General features: G+C 30.4%; 1 protein-coding gene and 1 long non-coding RNA gene across 4 annotated transcripts in view; both read right to left on the reverse strand.

Annotated features, from left to right (window-relative positions):
• LOC131672697 (cyclin-dependent kinase 14) overlaps positions 1–12,303 on the reverse strand; it is a 571,347-nt gene extending 559,044 nt beyond the window's left edge. For 2 of the 3 annotated variants that reach the window (XM_058950100.1, XM_058950109.1), the window contains exon 1: positions 11,877–12,303. In XM_058950100.1, the coding sequence (XP_058806083.1) occupies positions 11,877–11,922 (46 nt within the window). In that variant the 5' untranslated portion in view covers positions 11,923–12,303. The remainder of the gene's footprint in view (positions 1–11,876) is intronic. The other variant, XM_058950093.1, reaches the window with a different exon arrangement.
• On the reverse strand, positions 5,787–6,182 carry LOC131672717 (uncharacterized). The gene is made up of 3 exons (XR_009302658.1): positions 6,103–6,182; positions 5,896–5,979; positions 5,787–5,809 (listed from the first exon to the last, which is right to left on the reverse strand). It is a non-coding gene; the product is annotated as an uncharacterized LOC131672717 (long non-coding RNA).
• Positions 12,304–16,969: the final 4,666 nt, after the last annotated feature.

The following is a 16,969-nucleotide window of genomic DNA, read 5'->3' on the forward strand; positions in this document are numbered from 1 at the left end:
TATTGGATTTTACATACCAATTTTATATGATGTCCATATTGACAGAGCACATAGGATTGTTGTGTACAATTTGCTTGATTGTTTATTTCCATTGTCTCAATATAATTGATAAAAATAGTAGAAAATGGTATGAAGGAATGAGGGAGGCAAAGGTATAAAAAGCTGGAAGATATAATAGAATTAGCATTTATTTACATATTAAATCTAATTGCAAATTTTCAAGAAATTACAGTGTTCAAACTAAAAACTTAAGACATTGAAAATTTTCAATTACATTATATTAGCTCGCAACCTATATGACCTCGCAACCAATAAATCTGAAAAAAAAAAGAATGTCACCCTTAAGCGTTTTCAATGCACATTCCAATATTATGCAACTCGAATAATTTCCTCGTTCAGTAGTTTCCGAGATTTTAATTATTGACGTGGTTGCAAATATGATAAGTAAAAAATTCATTTTCTCTCTGTAGAATCAACTTTTTCCGAAGTTTGATAGCTCAATCAAATGCTCGTAATTACCTCGTCCCAATAATATAATGCTTTGCCAGAAAAATATTGAGGCAACCGTTCAAACAAGTTACTAATTATTTCTCATGAATCATGGCTCAGAAATTAATGGTGGCTCATGCGCATGTGCCGAACTTGGAGTGTTATGAAGTTGACCGCGAGGCAGAATGCGCGTGCCCCAATGTTTTTATTTGAAAACTGTTTACTGAAAATTATCAGTAAACGAGTGAATCAGTAAAATTTACTCGTTTACTGATAATTGATTTTTTACACATTATATTCGCTTTCATTTATTGATGATTGATGATCGAGCATCGACAGACTAAATAGTGAGACAAACAATTTTTCGACTTATTTCTGGTAATTAGCTAGCAGAGGTTATGTTGATGTTATTATGTAATTTGTCAATCATTTGTTTATTCTACTTTTTATATATAGATTGGAGCAGTTGACTACAGAATGAACCATTATAGGAAAAAATTGGATAAATTTCAACGCTTCATATTTTCTAGAGAACATGGATATGAATATGTGAATAAACTTTTCAATAAATTGTTTGTCTCACTATTTAGTCTGTCGATGCTCGATCATCAATCATCAATAAATGAAAGCGAATATAATGTGTAAACAATCAATTAATTAAACGAGTACAGTTTTTAAATCAAAACATTGGGGCACGCGCATGCTGCCTCGCGACCAACTTTATAACACTCCAAGTTCGGCACATGCGCATGAGCCACCATTGAACTCTGTGCCTTGATTAATGAGAAATAAATTGTTTGAACGGTTGCCTCAATATTTTTCTTGCAAAGCATTGTATTATTGAGACGAGGAAATTACGAACGTTCGATTGAGCTATTAAACTTTGAAAAACGTTTATTCTACAGAGAGAAAATGAATTTTGTACTTATCTTATTTGCAACCACGTCAATAATTAATATTTCGGAAACTACTGAACGAGGAAATGATTCGAGTTACATAATGGAATGTGCATTGAAAACGCTTAAAAGTGGCTTTTTTTTCAGATTTATTGGTTGCGAGGTCAATATATTTTGTATATTTTGGTTGTAGGAGTTAGTTACAATTAGCAATTGTAGGAAATGACTCTTGTGTATAATACTTTATTATTCCCTATTTCATTATTATATTATAATAAAATATATTTACTTTTTAAAGTAAGTTCTAGAAATCTTGGTGATGCTTTCTAAAATGGAAAATTTTTTTAGAGAATGCCCGAGAAGGTTTATTCTGTTTTAGGGTGTTTCCAGAAGAATCGGACACTTGGAAAAAAAAAACAAATTCAGACACGTTTCTAAGTGGAAAAACCGTGAATTAATAGTGACCAACCTTAATAAAATAAGCACCCAATGCTGGCCCTAGGACTCCGATCTAAGTTACGTTAAAAACTACAAATCAATTATTTAAGGCCTTACAGTCACCCAAAATCTTACAATGTATTTCAAATGGGAAAAAAGCATTCTCTTCTGTGCACGATTCCGGGAAAACCGTTTAATCAATTTTAACGCGCGAGGCGTCATTTTCTTCGTTTTCCAATTCTCTATGCTTCCCTTTCTTACAATTTCGATTTTTATACTTAAAAAATTTTCAAGGGCACTTATGTGAAAAAATTTCTAGAAATTTAGCAGAATTTGTCTTAAAACGCCTTGTAAAAATTTTTCAAGTATAAAAATCGAAATTGTGAGACAGGGGAAGCATGGGGAATTGAAAAACGAAGAAAATGACGCCTCGCGCGTTGAAATTGGTTAAACTGTTTTCCCGGAATCGTGCACTAAAGAGAAGGCTTTTTTCTTAATCGATGTACATTGTAAGATTTTGGGTGACTGTAAGGCCTTACAAAAAATATGTTAATCTGCCAATCATTAGTTCGTGAGACAAACTAACGGCGATTATGATTAAATTATGGGTAAACTTATTATTTAAGTCATTAAAAACAAAAAACTATTTCGGCCTGTGACAGCTGACTCGTAGCCATGGAGACTATACTAAACGAGGCCCGGCCTAATGTATAAGTTTTTGCGATTCCCTGACGGCCGAATAGCGAACACCAGTGTTGGTCCTAGAGAGTTGCAGAGTGACTCCAGACCGTTTCTGCGTTCCTCTCCGTTTCGACGCATTCAATGCTAGTAACTTTTGTCTGCTAAGAGAGTAGGTTTGTTTGTGCTGTCGGCTCAGCCAGAATCATCAAACAATTTAAAAAAAAATACATCAATCGAATGATTAGATTTATTTGTTCGGATATTTCTGACGGGCATAAATTGATTCTGAAATTGCAGGAGTTATGTTATCTTCGTTTTGAAATTTCTTTGCAAACTTGTATAAAAAATGTTTAGAATACTTTTGATAAATTTTCTTTTACCCACTGTGTTTTCATGCCTAAAAAGTGACTTTATAAGTTTTTGAAAAACCATACTTTTTATTGGAAAATACAATGTTTCAATCCGCTTTTATGTTCCTAATATAAAATGATTTATCACTGGTAAGAAATTCAAAAACTGAAAGAAATTTTATCTTTCACCAGTAATACAGCTTTGTATAAACAATTAAACGAATGAAACTATTATCAGTTTTATAAGAATGAAAGGAATGAATGTTCATGAAAAATTTAGTCTTTGCAAAATTTCAAACACTCATGAACAACCCGCAATGTGAATCAAATCATATTTAATCAATGTATTAAACTACAATTTGGTGCAAATAATGGATTAAAACGCTCTGAAAGAATGAAAAGCAAAGTCGACAGAGTATCTTAAACATGGTAGAGCAAAGAACGAATTAATACATAAGTTTATTGTTTAACAATAAACAATAGACATTAGTCGTGTTTTGTGTTTCTTTATAATATTGATTATGAAACTATTCAAATACTTGTACTTTACCAAGTGAATAGTACATTATGCACCAAGGGAGTACAGTAAGCAATGGGCGCACTGTGGCATCACACAGTGCCGTACCTTGCTTACTGTGTACTCCCGTGATGCATATGCGCTTTTTTCCCACATCACGCGGAAAGTGCGTTATCAAAATACTACCAATACTACTGTAGAAAATGTTATTCAGTATAAAAAATATTTCGTATAATAAGTGTATTCAACTACAATTTAGTGCAAATAATAAATTAAAATGCCCTGAAAGAATGAAAAGCAAGGTCGACAGAGTATCTTAGAACATGGTATAGCAAATAACGAATTATTACATTAATTTATTGTTTAACAAAAAATAGTAGACATTAGTCATGTTTTGCGTTTATTTATAAAATTAATTATAAAATGATTAAAATACTTGTACTTTACCAAGTGAAAATATTTTATCTGTAAAGTTGTGGTGATTGATGGAATATCATTAATTATTTGTTAATTATTAATTAATTAATTAATTAATTGACTATACTATATACACTATAGTATAGTCAGCTGCTGCAGCGCCGCGTAGCCCCCGTGCAGTTGAGCACCACGAGTTCTACCGCCCAAGACGTTTTTACTTATTATTCGGTGAACGATTAATTTTATCGGGGGTTTGTTCATGGGGGTTGATTGCGCGTCAAACGCGAAATCAATTGAGCTTATAATTTTTAATTTAACTTGATTGGTGGTTGAAACACGGCTCGGTTGAGATATGGGGGCTAGACGCCAGCCCCCAAGACGAAATTTGCATTTTACCCTATTTATCGGCGACGCGCAAAAAACTTTATAGAAAACTTTTTATTAATCAAGTTACGCGGAATCGATTGAAATAATTAGTTCATCGAAAAGTTGAAAAAATTGCTTTCTAGGGGGTAACTTCCAAGACTTTGGCGCAGCCGAGCATGAAAAAAGGGATGGTAAAGACATTATTTAAAGAAAAGGGAATAACCACTAATTAATTTTTTTTACTTTGTGCGTTGTAAAAGTCCGTCGCGAATTGGTGCTACCAGTGTTACAATAATTATTCAATTCTTGAATGTTCAAATTAACTGATTAACAAGAAGATTTAATTTATTGATCACTTGAAAACTAGCTCTACTGTTGTCAGATAATTCTACTGGAAAGAAAATGTTTGGAAGTAGATCAACTATTCTTTATTATTATTATTAAATAACGTAAAATAAATAATATTATCATATATAAAAATTATTATTATTAAATAACTATATTAAATAAAAATATTATTAAATAATAAAAATAATAAATTCATTAGTATTTTTATTAAATAACGTACTGCTAGAGAAGTGTCAAATATTTTTGTAATTTGAATCTGAATAAATGTAATAATAAATCTATGTAAATAACATCTTTTTATTAATTTTCATTTTTATGTATTTCATCCTTATACATATACCTTACATTTACATTACAGCAGATACAAAAGCTTACAATGATTGCATTGATTGTTGCATGAAATCAATTTTTAACTGAATTTTTTTGTAATATTTTTTACTTGTTTCTTGACAGTTTACTAAGTGCTTCCTGATACTTCAACAACAGACAAGTAAATTTTAAGCAACTTGTACGATGATTCCACAATGTATTTTTGGAAAAATAAGCAAAACAGTTTCCACATGGCTTTTTTTCAACTTTGTTAAGAGCATCACTTCTTATTTTCATAGCTGGAATTATAGTTCCTGTTAATTCATAAAAATGAGCTAAGCTCTGGTGTCGTACAAAATTTAAAGCAATAGATTTTAACTCACTTTCCTTATTCTTAATAAACTGATTAACAATGTATTTGTCATTGTGATATGTTATCAAATGCCTTGTTAGTTTTGTTACAAATTTCTCACAGAACAAGCAAAATGTATAGTTATTATTATATTTAGTACTATAATAATCTTGAATAACTGGATCAAGTATCTGTAAATTTACACGCACTTTCTTTAATCTAATATCATTCAAATAATCTGAGTTGGTGTGTGACTTTTTTTGTACATTCAACTGAAAACCAAATACATTATCAGTATTCAATTGATTACGTACATTATGCACCAAATGGGAAGCAATAGTTTTTTTAGTTTGTAAATCAAGAGCATTTATAATGGTGATTTTGTAAGGATTGAATATCCTGTAAACAGTATTCTTAACATCAAAATTTACTTCCTCCGTAGGACTAACTTCAAGAGCAAAGACAATCTTCGAATTGCCACAACATAAATCCAAAGCATTCAGAATTCTACTATAATTCACTCGTTGATTAAATTCCACATTTTTGTAACTTATTTTTTGTATATCCACCATATTCGCTGAAAAATCCCCAACAGAATGATTGATATCATTACATCCAAATTCCAATACACTAGTATTTGTATCTGCTGTAATATATTAAAAAATTAATTAAATTTGAATGTAATTTTCATTTAGGAACTAGAAGAAATGAATTTTGATTAACAGAACTTACATTGCATTATAAATGCTTTCTCAATCTTTGCATTGTTATTTATAATTGGTTCATCACTAGACTTATTGAGGGAAATAGTTTTACCTAAGTAATTTCATAAAAAGATATCATAAGTTGAATGTATTTATTATTGAAAAACCTTTGCATGCTTTTTATATTATGTTTTCTTAAAATAAAGATTCCAGTAATTATAATATCTACAAATACCTTTTGCAAAAAAACCTTTCTGCTGTCTTTCACAAGTATAACATTCGCAATCCTGATTTCCAATTCCAAAATAATTTTCACTGTAAAAACAAAATAACTCTTCTCCTGCTTGGATATTTCTCAAAGTTTGAATAATCAGGTCAGTTTTTGAAATAGTTAAATACATGCAATTAGGATCACAGTCATGATTCAATAAAGCAGCAGTTCCCAGCATTAATACAACATCTTTGATACGACTAGTTTTAATTATAGAAAAATTTAAGTTCCTCTCTTTCAATATATCTTCTCTTTCCTTTGTTATAGGCTTGTAAATGCCTGCTAAAGATCTTAACTTAGTATCATTGTTGATGTTAATTTTAGCTACAATTTTCAAGCCATTCTGCTCTTTGAGATACCTCGTACCCTTTTGAATGCATACTGAGGAGTCAACACATAGTGTCTCAAGATAGAAATTCATCGGCTTATCTACCCAATATTTTCTTGTTATACTAAAATTAAAGTACAATTCATGGTCCTCAAGTAGATTTTTCAATTCTTTTTTGATATCAGCAACTGATTTTTTATCCATAATTTTATATTTTAACATTAACTTTCCTACCGCAGTTTTGGCATCCTCGCTAAAATTATTATAGGGATGCACTTTTTTTGTAGGAAATCCAAGAAATGGATCAACAATAATAAACTTCATTAGGTCATCGACTTGCATAAGAGTCCATGAATTCATTCCAATTCGTTTGGGAATCTCATTTTGTAATTGCTGCTTATGCTTATTTGAAGACATACTATAATGTATAATTGAATCTATAAGACCTATGTAGGAATAAAATGTTAATCATAAAAAATCTTGAATGATATCAAAAGTATATAATTTATTAGTAAATTTTAAGTCAGTACAATATACCACCACAAAGTTGAAACTTACTTACTTAAAAAGGATACTTACACTATTAAATATATTATTGAACCACAATTATCACCACCTGAATAACTCAAAAGCTAATGATTAATGTAAATCAGGTTATAGCCATCAACATACGAGAATCAAATACAGTTTTAATATTTAATAGTTAGTTTTGTTTTGACTGATAAATACAACTGTCAAGATTGGTCTTCAGTACCATCAATTTTTTCTATGTGTAGATGAACAAAGTAATTCTATATTTTAAATCTTTGAATTATTTGTTAAGTTATAAAATAGTTCCTTAAAAATTGTATGTCTGCATAAGTAGTAGTACGATTATACAATATGTCAGCATATTTACAGAGCGTCTGCATAACTACTCGAAAAATATGCAGACAATTGGCTGAAATTATGACGACTTGTATGCATAAGTGCCTGTTCGCATTGGAAACGTATACTTGCTCATAATTATATAAATAATCATTTCTAATAAATATTTAATGTATACATCGAATAAGAAACACTTAATCTACCCATGTATACAGTTTTTATAAGGTTATTTTTTTGTCAGCATAAGTACCTATATATATATATATATATATATATATATATATATATATATATATATATATATATATATATATATATATATATATATATATAAGAGTACAGTTCTGCAGAGTAAAATTAATAAAAATGCACCTAGGACAAAAATACTAACGTGACCTATCTTTACCAGATATCCAGGTATACGAGGTGTGTTCAAAAAGTAAGGTGACTTTGTATTTTTAAGAAAAAATATTTATTTATTTATCAATATTTATGTTGTCCCCTTCAAAGTAATCCCCCTCAGATACAATACACTTATGCCAACGGTTTTTCCAATCCTCAAAGCACTTCTCATAAGCACTTTTCGGTATAACCTTGAGCTCTTCCAGCGATGCAGTCTTTATCTCTTCAATCGTTGCAAATCTCCGTCCTTTCATAGGTCTATTTAGTTTTGGGAACAAAAAAATGTCACATGGGGCCAAATCCGGTGAATATGGTGGCTGAGGCATGATTGTGGTGTTGTCTTTGGCCAAAAAATCTCTCACAAGCAAAGATGAGTGAGCAGAGGCATTATCGTGATGCAAAAGCCATGAATTGTTTTTCCACAATACTGGGCGTTTTCTTCGTATTGCTTCTCGCAAACGGCGCATAACTTCAAGATAATACTGTTTATTGACCGTACGTCCATATGGTAAGAACTCCTGATGCACCACGCCATGGTAATCGAAGAAAACAGTGAGCAAAACTTTGACATTCGATCGAACTTGGCGTGCTTTTTTCGGTCTTGGCTCATCTGGGCTCTTCCATTGGGACAATTGGACTTTGGTTTCAATATCATAACCATATACCCATGATTCGTCACCAGTTATGACTCTTTTGAGTAAATCTGGGTCGTCGTTGACGTCATTCAACAGTTCTTGAGCGATGCTCATGCGACGGTTTTTTTGGTCAAAATTTAGCAATTTCGGAACAAACTTCGCTGACACACGTCTCATGCCCAAAGCGTAAGAAAAAATTTTATGGCACGAGCCAAGCGATATACCAACACCTCAGCAACTTCTCTGATAGTGTTTCGACGATTTTCCAGAACAATTTTCTTCACTGCTTGAACGTTTTCATCAGTTGTTGACGTGCTTGGGCTTCCAGAGCGAAGCTCGTCATTGGCATCTTCCCGGCCATCTTGGAAGAGTTTGTACCACTTGTAAACATTTTTTTACTCAGAACAGTTTCACCGTAAGCCACCGTCAACATTGCAAGTGTTTCGGAGCACTTTATTTTATTTTTTACACAAAATTTGATGCAAATCCTTTGATCCATATTTTTCGATAGCAAGAAATCGCCGAGCACGCAAAATACTTATAACCTTTACGCCTCTCACAACCAAACAAAAAATGCTATACACTTGAAACTTGGTACAGATGTTCGGGAAGCGTGTACCAACATAACAAAAAAAAATCGATAATCGAAAGTACGTTGCCCGTAAAATTTGAAAAGTCACCTTACTTTTTGAACACACCTCGTACATTTGATTACCTTCATTGAGGCAATTGCAACGATTTACATTTTCTTTTTTATCTTGGGTTTGGGCGGATAGTAATACCGGAAGTTTGGTCTCTTCACCAAGTAAACAAAAAAAAAACAAATTTCTTTTTTTGAATTTTTAATTACTTGCATGTGGTCCGAGGACATACTGTCAGTAAGCTCTCTCGATCGCTCTAAATTGAAAGACCTTTAATTGAAAGATCAGTAAAAAACCGAGCTACCCGAAAATGAGCTACAACCGTTGTACAATGTGTAAGACTTTTAAAATTGTAAAAATGTCAAAATTTTAACAATATGCACAATTATATTTTGTACTGTTATATTTCAGCCCTTATATTATGATGTTTTGGTAAAACTAAAAAATGAGTCGGATGGAATCGAGGCGGTGCTGCTCCAGAAATATTGAGCCAATGCGCTGAACAAAGTTTCCAAAACACTTAGAAACAAGTATACTAATAGCCGGAGTGATACCCCTCTTGACATCTTGAATCGCGACAACTTTCATGATCTCCCTTCTCCAATAGCACTAAACGTTTAAAAAAGTTTAAAATAGTTTAAAATAGTATACGTTTAAAATAGTTATTTTAAAAAACTTTATTCAACTACTTTCCAGAAGGACAAACGTTTTTTTGAAGATATTTTTAACTTTTCAAAATAGTCACGATTGAAAATAGATTTTTAGCCTCGTAAAATTTTACACGTTTATAAAACGTTTAAAAATTTATTAGATAATATGATATAACGTTTTGTCGTTCCTTTTTGAATGTTTTTTAAGTATTTAGTGCTATTAGAGTTATAATTAACTATTCATTTGTCAGAAATAATTACTTTGTTAACATCTTACTTAACAGAATTCTCTTCAATAAAAGTTTTATTAGTTGCAATAGTTGAAAATGTTATTAAATTAGTCAAAAAATTAGTTTAATGGCCAAAAATATTAGATAATATTTATTTTTTTACATCAATACTGTTAATTTCATAAGTCAATAATAGTACTCAATTTTCAATAAATGCCATGATATAATAAAATATTCTTTTTTTTATTTACCAATAACTGCATATTGTTTAATGAAGAATCAATAATAACTCTAAAATTTACATTGTCATTTGGTAGTATAGAAATCCACATTGCTAAATCATAATATACATGAAATAATGATTTTTGCAGAATAGATCTCCCAATATTCGTATACATGTAAACATTTTTCGTCAACTAAAATCTCTTAGATCATGGATTAAATATAATTTCTGAAATCTTCCATTGTATCTTCTGTAAGATTTCATATCTCAGATGGTCCTTAATTAACCATAGTATAGTATTTTGAAATCTCGTACAAAATCACTAAATAGATTTTGTTGTATAATTATAAATGAGATCTCAAAAGAAATATTGTTCTTCATTTGGAGTTCTCATCTTTTTTTGCTTTTCATTTGAGAATCTATCTGTTTATTTTCATTATGAAACATTTCCATTGTATAACATTTTCTAGTGGTATATAAAAAATCTATTTTATCATTTACTATGGTTTTTATGAAAAAATGAGCTATCATTTCACTTTTTAATAATTGTTTTATCTTTAACTATATTAAATATCAAGAACATGATAAAATATCTCCAATCTAATAGATTTCTGTAAAAAATATTTTGGCACTCCATAGTACTTTGGATATCTTGAAGTATAAGATGTAACGAATACTTTGATATTACTTGGATAAATTTAAAGGTTATTAAAAATCATTTGAACTTATGATGATCTTTAACTCTGAGCATATTGCATTAATATGCCTTAAAGGAAGTATGAAACTAGAGTAAATTGCAATATTTTTCAACTTTGTTCACATTGACAATTATAAAAATATATAAATTTCTTGTTTTTTACAATCTTGTATAATCAAAATAGATATTGGTGTTTATGATTAAACTACCAAAGGGCAAACTAAAAAAAATACTATTTTCTTATTCTCATACATATATTTAAAATAAAATATATTTTGATACCAACATATCTTTCAGTTCCAAAATAAGTTGTTTCCACAATTAGTTCTAAAGTAGGCTGATGCCACAAGTGGACATATTTTTTATGTTAATCCTTAATTTTTTAGTCATAAAATTAAATTAAAGTACCTTAGTGAAATTATTCATTGAATCAAAATATATAAGCATTTTTATATCATAGAAACTAAAAAATTAATCAAAAATTGCAATAAAATAAATTAATTTCAACCTTTGCATGCCTTTACAAATTATTTTTCATAATAAATACAAGATAAGTAAATTTCTAAATATAACACAATTTTCATTTCTAATGTAAAACTTATCTTGTATCTTAATTTTCCTTTTAATCAATGAATGAAACAAATTATTGAAATTAACAATATAAAAAATTAGGTAGACTTTCACATTATAGAAAATACCTAAAGAAAAGTAATATAATTATTAATGCAATAATCTATTATTAAAATATTTCATATTATTCAAGAACTTATTTAACTATATTAGTCTATCAAAACTTTTATCCTCATATGCCGTAGAACTCTCATCATAATAAAAAAAATAGAAAAAATTAGTTTGATGGGCAATTAATGTAATGATAACTATGAAAATATTTATGCCTAATATAAATATTAGTGATTTGTGTTATCAATAGAGAATTATAAATGTATTTAGATAAATATTGGGGTAAAAGATTTTGATACAGTAAAAGGTAAATTCATGTTCAGTATGCTTATTACAGAACATACTATTAGATTTATACAATTAAAAATACAACAAAAAACACACCATCCTTGCTCTTTGAAGCAGTTGAGTTTTTATCCTGGCAGTACATAATTAACGCACAACCTTCATGGCATATTTGTCAATTGCATTACTAATACATTCATTAGTATACAATTAAAATTTCAACTCATTTCAAACATGAGCATAAAAAACTGCAAAAAATATTCAACTTTATCCACTACACTCATTTTTTTAAATTACTTTCACTTCCAAAATTTACTTTTTTTACTATCTACAAGTCAATCATATCACATGTTATTATAGTATATCTTACATTTAATTTTCATTTTTCCGATAATAAACTGTATTTTAAATATAATTAAAATCCAATTTAATTTCTATCTTTACTATAGTTATAGACTTTTACTATGAACTACTTCTTTCAACGTAATAATGTTATTATTTTCAAGTAAATATACTTTAAATTCTTCTTCTTATAGATGGCTCTGCATTGTCTGGCAACTTTGACTTGAGGGATTATATACTTTTATTAATACAGTTCAGTTCGCCACGAAAAATTCGCATAACCCGGAACGACTAATGATTGATTTTCTTAAAAATAAATTTATTACTAGCTTCACCTTAATTTGTACCACCTGGACAATTCTTTTTCGGTATTTGTACCATTTCTAGAATATGAATAAAACAATAAGAACGATATCTCGTAAAATTCATACTCCTGGAAGAAAACTGATCGTTATCTTGAAAAAATAAATACTAATAGTTTCGTATTAATTTGTACCATTGGACAACTGCTTTTTTGTTAATTTATACAATTGAAAAACTGCATTTATATCGTGCCTAAAAACATAGAAATTTTCCTAGGATAGTTTAGAAATTGAAATGAACATTTTACTACGCATGCGCAGCAGAAAATCAATTTTTCATCAGAATAATATGTGACTTTGAAAGAAAATAAATTGCGAATGTCTTTCTCATAATTTGTACAATCTAAAAAATACACTAAATTAATTTTTACACTTGTAGTACTTGAATAATACAATATTTTTTTTGTGTAATTATAATATTGATAAATTTTACAGGAAACTCACTTATTTCCTAAAAAAATATACTTCTAGCTTTTTCTTAATTTGACTTGACTGAAAATAATATTACTGTCATGTGACACTCTAAACTTAAATTAGACAAATTAATATATAAAGTTCTAAGTTATCGTGTGTTCTTAAGCTCCTGCATCCACAAACACAGCTGATTACGCACATGAATTAAATAATTTAAAGTATATTTATATAGATACGTAATTATACGTAAAGTAAATAACTCTTATAGGAAAATAATTTACTTCCTCAAAAATAATATTCCACTAATCTCTCCTTAAATCGTACGATCGAAAAAAAGTTAATTTAGAATTTGTACCCTCCCAAAATATTGAGCAATTAAAAACGATTTCCGTAGTCTACTTCCACAACTCCAATTACGTGTTTGCCGCGCCGCGGAAAATCTTTCTCCGCAATTACTTTTTTAAATTCATCATCAAGATGTTTCTATACACTAGAATTGCTGGAATGGTCATTAACATCGTTCGAATATTTTTCTGCTTCGTGTGCTTTTTCAAGTTCAAAGGAGACCGACTTCTGCCTTTCGAATTCCTACATACAAGATACATTTTCGTTAAAGATTACATTGAGAAACAATTATCTTATCGCTGACAGGGCAATAGCCTGTAGTTTGAAAACTTTCCGTCGTAACTACTCAAGATTATTTTTACTTTTCTCTTCAATTTCTTTCTGAACAGTGACGGTACATACGCATACGCTATTCATCCAAAGATTCTTAAACGCAATATGTCCAGCGTATTTACAGTCCACGCTTGGTATTTGTGTCTATGTAAGCTTTTGTTCTTTTGCAACTAACGATCATTTCTAAAATAAGTTTTTGCGCGCAAACTGAGGCACCTATGAAATCCAATAAGTAAAAAATAGCACAACCTGTAAGAGCAATTTCTTTAACTTTCCAGCTGTAACCTGCAGTTTGTAACCCGAGATCCTTACACACTGATTTTCTTGAACCAATAACTTGCGGGGCTATGATGCCAGACCCTGATATCCCAATTTCCTTAACCATCAAATCCTATAACCTGCAGGGTTTATAGCCGTTTTTGATAAGAACTTTAATAAAATTTGAAATATATGTCTTGTACTTTAAGTGAACTCGCCGTCAGCCATAATTTTGCATAATAATGTTATAAACACTCTGCAGATACAGGATTCAAGGGTTAAGAAAATTAGAGTATAAGGATCTGCGGTAATGACCTATCAAGTAACAGGTTTCGAGATTTTTTTATAGTGGGAAAAAACAGACACAACTTTTTTGTAATGAATAGAAGTAACAACTGCATATGAATGTAAGATCTGTACAACCAATACACCCAAGATAAATTTGGCAACCGTATGTCAGATTGACACGAAGTCCATGCTGTGCCAATTGCTTAAACCTGTCCTCCCTTGGTCTTGACTTCCAAAGCAAATGACTCGATGAAGGATGAAATCCGGTTTAGCTTACTTCTAAACGTGGTACTGCATATTAGCATTATTCCACCCAGGGAGTAAGAGAGAAGAAGACCCCACTCATACGGCCGGCCAACAGAAATCTGGGACGTTTTCACCGGCAAAGATCGCCAGGCTCGCTCATCGGAATAGCTGACACTAGCTAGCGTTAGACCGCTCTAGCGAGCGCCATTCGTACTGCGTAGCAGAATGATTTTATCTACCGTTCCCTGTCAACTGACATGCAACAATGTATATGAAATTATGCTTCAAAACTGTGCTTAATTATGATGACAATATGATTTGAGTTGACATAAATGATAAATCAGCTATCAAGAGACTCAAACCCCAAATACTATAACCATAAACTTAATCACAAGCCCCTCTCGGCAACTTAAATATTAATTAACTTAAATATTCACTTTTGATATTTATACAATGATATAAGCACGTTAGCCGAGAGGCTAAGGTTTTTGCTTTGAATTGTTAGGATCGCCGGTTCGAATCCTAGAGATGAATTTTTTTTGTCATTATGGAGAATATTGGAATCATATAAATACGTAAAACTAAATTGAAAATGCAAATAAGATATAATTATTGATTCTGTGTTTAAATGATAAAGCACATACAAATGAAATTTTTTGAAGATGATATTTAAAAAAAAATTAGCATAGACTTTCACCATTTTTTCCTGTACCTATTCAATATATATAATGATAGAAAATTTCCATGAACATTTGTGGAGTTTACTGGGGCATTTTTATCAACAATTTGATATATTTATCCTTAACTGAAATGCGTGCCACAAAATCTAAGCTTTAGCGCTTTTAACATGAATGCTGAAAAAAATAATAACACTATGGTATTATACGAAAAAATGAAAAATATCGCCGGTTAGAAACATATAACACATTTTTCAAAATTCAAACTAACGCATCAACAGACTGTGCTGTCAGTCCGTTTAATCGATACAAAAAATCACTTTATTTTCTATATTTTTCAAAAGCTACTGAAAATTATTTTCAATAATGCGACGTTTATTTGAGATCTACTTTTTTGTTATACGATATGATGATATTTTTCGTATATGTATAGATAAACGAATGTTGCAGTGATGTTGTATAAGAAAAATACATTTAAAACAATGGAAATGTTATATGAACGTGTGTGTGTGTGTGTGTGTAAAGAGGAACATCTGAAAGCTTATATGAGCGAAAAACTTTCGCCTATTTGAAATGGTAAAAATTATCATCTAAAATAATGTCGAATGAAAGGGTTGAAAACGATATTAATGGTAATTTGTCAAATATTCTTGATCATTTTCTACCACTATATATACTCAAATAACAATCGAAAAAACGTCCGAGGACGCAGTGAAATTTATTTTTAGCTATTGTAGGCTTAAAAAATTATACTATATCATATTATTGTCATTCATTTCATATCATTGAGTTTCCATTACTAATTTATTATTGTATTTATACAATTTTTTTTGTTTGATAGGTATACGACAAACAATCAAGTCAGAATTCTATATTAAATATACGTATACAATAGTATTATATATTTGCGATTTAACAACTTATCTACAATTCAGTCGAAAATAAAAAAACTTATATTCTGAAATATTCGTAAAAAGATATGTATCTCACTGTTAACGCATTTTTCCGTGAATTTTCGATCGGCAACGCGAGTTCGTAAACCGCTGTCTTTTGTCTACAAACAACTGACTGTCAGTATGTAGTTGATTTGTTCGTGCGTGCACGTGTATACATGCTTATTGCAATTTTTTTGGTTGGAATATGTTATATAATTTGATCAATTATGTCTCAAAAAGTAAAGTGTTGTGTGAACGGCTGTTCATCAGTGAGAAACAATGCAGCTAAACCAGAAGAAAGAATATCATTTTTTAGAGCTACCAAGGTAAGTAGGAACGTGTCATCTTCGTAACAGAAACTTTTGACGGTCCTCACTATTCCGAGTGATCATATTATCAGTATCATAAGTAACTTTACGTGAATGTATTTAGCAAATTTTACATGAATAAATATTCAGCAGATCGGTAAAAAGGCATTCTGTATTTCTTTATTAACAGGACGAAACACTTGAGAAATGGCGGGAGGTCATTCCCGATTTAATGAAGCATCACAATGTTCGCGAATTGCATTTTAAAGAAAATGAAGTAGAAAAGACCTTCAATCAAAAGTTGAAAGATGGTTCAATATTCACGATGATCAAAGAAAAACCCTCATTGAAAGAAGACTCCCTTCCTATCATATTTCCTAATGTGGTCGAGTTCGACAAAGGCTTACCTAAATCAAAGGCTACAGGCAGTATACAAGAATGTATGATATATTTTATATTTAATTTCATAATTGAAATAACAATATATACAATTTTTGGTTGAGATTTCCAAATAAATTGCAAATGATTTTTCTGCGCCGCGAGTGTATCGTCGCCACGCCACGCTTTGTACCATCAAGCAGAGTTTACGAGGGTGGTCCGATAAGTACTTAGCCTCACCGCCCGATGGCGCCACTCTCGCAAAAGAAATATTCTATCACGTAGTACAACCTTCTCGATGGTTAC

Source organism: Phymastichus coffea, unplaced genomic scaffold (genome assembly GCF_024137745.1).
Source record: "Phymastichus coffea isolate CEN01 unplaced genomic scaffold, Cenicafe_Pcof_1.1 PCOF00012, whole genome shotgun sequence".
NCBI lineage: Eukaryota > Metazoa > Arthropoda > Insecta > Hymenoptera > Eulophidae > Phymastichus > Phymastichus coffea.